The sequence below is a fragment of the Notechis scutatus genome, chromosome 15 (genome assembly GCF_049901735.1).
Source record: "Notechis scutatus isolate UNSWTSFEM ecotype Mainland chromosome 15, rNotScu1.2, whole genome shotgun sequence".
Lineage (NCBI taxonomy): Eukaryota > Metazoa > Chordata > Lepidosauria > Squamata > Elapidae > Notechis > Notechis scutatus.
In genome coordinates this window covers 9438246-9443938 of record NC_142023.1, presented here as the reverse complement: position 1 = coordinate 9443938, position 5693 = coordinate 9438246, and the positions used below count along the sequence as shown (strand labels likewise).

At 45.3% G+C, this 5693-nt stretch overlaps 1 protein-coding gene and 1 non-coding gene across 2 annotated transcripts; both read left to right on the top strand.

The window, feature by feature from the left end:
• Positions 1 to 127: 127 nt before the first annotated feature.
• RPL12 (ribosomal protein L12) lies at positions 128 to 5552 on the top strand. Its single transcript, XM_026686741.2, has 7 exons — positions 128 to 258; positions 952 to 1025; positions 1584 to 1682; positions 3039 to 3120; positions 4031 to 4117; positions 4882 to 4994; positions 5360 to 5552. The coding sequence occupies exons 1-7, from the start codon at positions 222 to 224 to the stop codon at positions 5363 to 5365; spliced, it is 498 nt and encodes a 165-aa protein (XP_026542526.1). The 5' UTR covers positions 128 to 221; the 3' UTR covers positions 5366 to 5552.
• Positions 3803 to 3935, top strand: LOC113424871 (small nucleolar RNA SNORA65). The gene has a single exon (XR_003372535.1). It is a non-coding gene; the product is annotated as a small nucleolar RNA SNORA65 (small nucleolar RNA).
• Positions 5553 to 5693: the final 141 nt, after the last annotated feature.

The following is a 5693-nucleotide window of genomic DNA, read 5'->3' as shown; positions in this document are numbered from 1 at the left end:
GGGCGGACGCTGCTTTCCGGACGGAGGAGTCGCGTTTCACCCCTCTTCCAACGTGGTCGAGACGGCCGTTGGGTCAATCTCGCGAGATCTTGTGTGGCTTATATATCTCGCGGCCGCGGCCATCCGAGGCCTTTTTAATTTTCGTTGCGCAGCGGTTTGGTCGTTTTGTTGAATCCGGCGCCATCTGAGTCGGACGTTGGCCGGACGTTACCGGAGCCACCATGCCGCCCAAGTTCGACCCCAACGAGATCAAAGTCGGTGGGTATGGAGCCTGCCTGGTTCTTCTTTTAGGCGGCATTTGGAACCGTTTCCTCCCTTAGAGTTTCCTGCAGGTCGTGTGAAAGCGCTTCCTTGCGTGTCTATCCTGTATATTTCTGTTATTCAGTATTTTGCCTGATTTTTCAGTGCTTCCTATTGTCTTGACCCCTTTCCTATTGAACCCAATTATCCCTCGCTTAATGGGGGGGGGAGGGGTTAGTTAAGCATTTCATTAACTTTGCAGAAATTAACGATGAAAAAAAAATGAGAAGAGAGGCATATACATTTAATAAATAAAATAAAAGGGATTTACAGGGTCGTGAAAAGGGAGTTTTAATAAGATCATTAATTCTGCCATACACTGCATTATTTTTATTTCCCCCATTTTCTAGCTTTGCACATATTTAATTGCTCAGTTGAATTGCTTACAGATTAACAGAGTTGGAAGGGACCTTGTGGGTCATCTAGTCCAACCCCCCCGCCCAAGCAGGAGACCCTATACCATTTCTGACAGTCCAATCTCTTCTTGAAAGCCTCTGAATTGTAAAATAACTTAATCGCGTGGGAAAGGCAGCCTGCTTTTGCCAAGAAAACCTGCCTGGCGATCTCCGTGCAATTGTGATAAACCTCAGGAGTGTTTAGGATTCATTTTAATAGTTGTCATTATTATATTGTCTTTATTTTTTCTTGCAGTGTTCCTGAGATGCACCGGAGGTGAAGTGGGGGCTACTTCTGCCCTGGCTCCCAAAATTGGACCTTTGGGTTTGGTATGCCTTGATTTTACAATTTTCTTGAATTTGAGTTTTCTTCTCTGGGAATTTTAACCTGAATTCAGCATTTTTTTTTTTAAAGCTAGCAAAAAGTGGCCCGTTTTTTGGCTTGACTTTGAAGAATTAGCAGCCTTAGGAGGCTTGCAAATGATTTTAGGAGCTGCTAACAATCAATTTCCCGTGTTGATTAGCCTATTATGGGTGTATTTATCCCCCTGCAAAAATAGTGGGGTGGAAAATTTATAATTAGTCTGATTCTCAAGTCTACAAAATTGTCTTTGCTCAACCTTGGGTGTTGGCCATTAGAATCACACCTAGGCTTGTGATGAATTCATGTCCTCTGGACTAATTAGTTTACTTTATTGTCATGGCACCTTGTACAATGAAATTAAATATTTGGCCCCGTTGACTTGTGGAGGCTAAATTTAAGTGACTGGGTTACCGGTTCGATTAGTCAAACGTGTGTCCCATTTCAGGGCCAGAATCTATGGCCAATACCGAAACAAGTGTGGTATGAAAAACTATACATAAAAATTCTGCTTCTGCCTTTTTCAGTCCCCAAAGAAGGTGGGCGATGACATTGCCAAGGCCACCGGTGACTGGAAAGGACTGAGGATCACCGTGAAGCTGACGATTCAGAACAGGCAAGCGCAGGTACAGGCAACGCCACAAGGGATGGCTCTGGTTAAAATGTGCCAAGTCTCAAAAGGATTGGCCGAGCTGCTGCCATGAGCTGTAATCCCGGCAGGGTTGACTCAGCCTATCATCCTTCCGAGGTCGATAAAATGAGTACCACTCCAATTTGTTCTGTGGGAGGTCGCTTAAGATCGGACCTTGAGTAGAATACAAGCCCTTTGGGGAATCCTGGGCTGTTCTGACCCAAATCAAATCAATCATATATATAAAAGCAAACCTTTTTAATGTGTTTCTGTGAATTCTGTTAGTTCACAGCAAAGAGTCATTAAAACTAATTGTCCCAGATAAGAGGAAGCCCTTTCAAGGTTGCGAAAGGCTGCCAAGAACACAAGAGTAATTGCACAGAAATATCCAAAGCCAGAAGTTTCAAAAAACAAACCGGAGTAAGTAGGGCTTCAATGAGGACTATGAGTAGAAAGAACTTCTTTGCTTCCTGCAAAGAAGCCAACCCCAAAGGCTGGCTTTTATCCCTTCAAGGAGGGGGCCATCACCTTGCAGCCTTACTCCTGAGTTGCCTGTGCTGCTTCAGCTGCTCTTTCCTTCGAGCAGCCCTGTGGGCGTGGGCACCTCTTCATCACGGCTCATAAAACATTTCTATGCCTGTTTTAGAGTTGCCATGAACAGGGGAGGAGGAGAATTCGAAGGAGCAATGCGGGCAGTTTAAAACCAAAAGTGCATTCCATTCTTATCTTGCAAAGATTGTAACTAAGCTACCGGAATTGGAGAATGTGATTGATGCCTCTCAGCTATGAACTTTTCGTTGGAGAATATGACTTGCGATACACCCAGTGGGATGGAGAGGTGGGAAACAGGGTCATAGGTGATAGTAATTATGTGTGGGCCATGCTCCTAATAAATCCTTTGAAGTTTTTGAGGCTTGGCTCGTGCCTCATGGTTTAATTAGGGCGACTGCCGGAATCCTGACAGCAAGCTGATTCCGAAACGTGATTACATGCAGAGCAAAAACAAGTTGAGTGCAGGTATAGAATTTAAGGTTTACACACACACACACGGCTTATTGTTACAGCATCCTTGTAACAGGCCTGTCATCTTACTGTCACCTTGTGAATGGGTTCAGGCATTTCACAAGTGTGCCAAGTCAGAGGCTCGGCATACCAAGATTGGGACACCTACACGTTTTGTTGAGTAAATCACACTGGGTTGAGTTCACCCGACATCTGAGCCAACTTGGGATTGCATTGTGGTTTGGTTAAAGGGACAACTTTGTGAGTCTATAATGGGGTGGATTGGACTGTTTAGAGCCAAAAGCTGATCTCCTTCTGACCTCACAGTTTGGCTGTTTGCCCCCTGTAGATTGAGGTGGTCCCATCAGCCTCTGCCCTGATCATCAAAGCGCTGAAGGAGCCGCCTCGCGATCGCAAGAAGCAGAAGAACAGTGAGTGCCTCCTTGGTTTTCTTTAAGAAAAATGTACATTTCCTGATCTTCATTGACTGCTCAGCTGCAGACACCGCCCAACTTGGGGAAAGACACAAGGGTAGCCTTGTAACGATGGGATGAAATCAGCCAAGTAGGTGTATAGTCAGGTTGGGATGCAAGCTAATTTGGAAATCCGCCGTTTGAAATTAACTTTTCATGGCTGTCGGCTCCAGTAATACAGGAAATCTTCGCCTTAAAGCAGTCCCTTTAGTGACAGTCCAGCGTTACGACGGTACCGAAAAAAGTGACTTAACCAACCGCTTTGCAGCATCCCCGATGGTCGCGTGATCAAAATTCAGGCGCTTGGCAACTGACTCATTTAGATGACGGTTGCAGTTTCCCGGGGGGGGGTCACGCGATCCACTTTTGCAACAAGTACAAATCCACTGGGGAAGCCAGATTCCCTTAATGACCGTGTTGCCAATTTAACAGCGGCAGTGATTCCTTTCACAACCATGACCGAAAAGGTCGTAAAACGGGGCAAAGCCCAACTGTCCTTGCTTTAGCCACAGAAACGATTGCCGAGTCGTAAGGCGAAGACTACCTGCGTTCACAGGCCTTTTAATTGTGCCCAGGTTTTTCGAGGGGTGGGATGGGGGGTGGGTGGAGGACACAGCAGCGATGTTCTTCACGCCAGCCACCCGCCACTGCGCTTGCCTATTTTCAAGCATGGCTTGTGCATTCCAGTGGTGAGCTGAGAGGAAAAAAACCCTTTCATGGAAACAGAGCTATTCTCTCCGTGGGTAACTCTGTGCCGAAGACTGGGAACAGAAGCAGAATGGCGGAGCGTGCAAAAGTTTTCTGAGCTACGCGATTGACTCTTCTGGCACAAAAAAAAACTTTGTTGTGTTTTTCCCCCCCCTAACAGTTAAGCACAGCGGAAGTGTCAGCTTCGATGAGATCGTCAACATTGCCCGGCAGATGAGGCATCGATCCTTGGCCCGGGAACTCTCCGGTAAGATGGGATCACTTCTTCAACGAAGATGAAGAGTTTTGTTCTCAGCAGCTGACAATTAGGAATGTAGAGTAGGCTAGAGCAAGAAGGGATCCTGGAGGTCTTCCAGTCCAGTCTCCTCTTAGAAACCTCCAGTGACGGAGCCCCCATAACTTCTGGAAGGAAGCCGTTCCTCTGGTTAATGGTTCCCTACTTATTAGAAGTAGAGCCAGTCTACTTCTCGACAAGTGGCCAATACCCCAGAATCCAAGCTGGACTTAAAAGTCGTCTTAGGTTGAAGAATCCAGGTCCTAAAAAGGAATGTGTGTTGAAAGGGCAGGCTTGTAGCTCAAAAGAAGAGGACAATAAAGAGAAATATCTCTGTATGATACTTCAGTTTGGTAAAATTAACCGGCAGCCGACTTTTAAATTGAAATTTTAATAGACCTATAAGCTAGATTTGGACTTTCTCCTTCTCTGCCCCTTGGGTTCAACCTCAACTTTTCATTGGGGTGCCTTGAAAAAAGGGCTTGGCCCTCTCCCGAAGGAGCCACAGTTGATTTCCAAACAAGATTATAATAAACCCCCCGTATTCGATGGATGACTGGGAGATGCGAGGAATTATGAATTTAGATCCTGATCAGAGAAGCAGGATTCTTGTGCACTTAGATCTACAGTGACTTTTGAAGGCCATTGGCCATTCTACATTTTGGGGTAGGGAAGTCAGCTTGCACCCGCAGCAGGTGGACACTTAATGTGAATTCAGACATTCTTGGTTCTTGCAGGAACCATTAAGGAGATCCTGGGAACTGCTCAGTCGGTTGGCTGCAGTGTGGATGGGAGACACCCCCATGATATCATTGATGACATCAATAGTGGGGCAATTGAATGCCCAGCGGTGAGTATTTGCCTTTTAAAAACAGATGCTAATTTAATCCGCAGCCTTTGGGGGGTTGTGATTAATATCCTGGCCTCTAAGTTGTAGTCCTGCCTCAGCCGTGAAAGCCGACTAGGTGACTTTGGGCCATTTCCCCCCACCTCTTAGGATGGTTGTTGTGGAAGAAATTGGAGGAGGGAAGAATATGATGTATTTTTGCTGCTTTGAGTTGCCTATAAAAAATAATGGGATAAAAATAAATCCAAGTATTAACACCTGGCCAATAAAACTGACAGGGTGATTCAGTTCCCTGGTCCAGGGTTGTTGCAGGAGAAAGTCAATCTGTAACTAATCTGCCTTTTTATTTTATTTTCCTTCTCCAACAGAGCTAATAAGTCTGCTACCTGAACTATCCTTCTGTAACAAACGTAGTTTGGCTGCCGCCATGAAAGATAGAATCCTATTATCTTCACCAACTCTCCAGTTTGGCTTCTTCGGGCGTGATTCCATCACAGCCCCTTAGAATGTTGAAAATGTTGTGTACGCATTTCAAAAATAATAAAACTTGTACCAGGTTAACTGCAGCTCTTTCTCAATTCTTATTTTAAAACCAATTACACCAGATTTGCCTCTCTGGCCGTTCAAAGTTATGGTAGCACTAGAAAAAAGGGACTTATGATGGTTTTTCACACTTAACAACCATTGCAACATCTCTAGTCA

Coding starts and splice junctions, on each gene's coding strand:
- RPL12 (XM_026686741.2), top strand. CDS start 222: ATGCCGCCCAAGTTCGACCCCAACGAGATCAAAGTCG. Junction 1,026..1,583: donor AAATTGGACCTTTGGGTTTG/GTATGCCTTGAT, acceptor TGCCTTTTTCAG/TCCCCAAAGAAGGTGGGCGA. Junction 3,121..4,030: donor TCGCAAGAAGCAGAAGAACA/GTGAGTGCCTCC, acceptor CCCCCCTAACAG/TTAAGCACAGCGGAAGTGTC.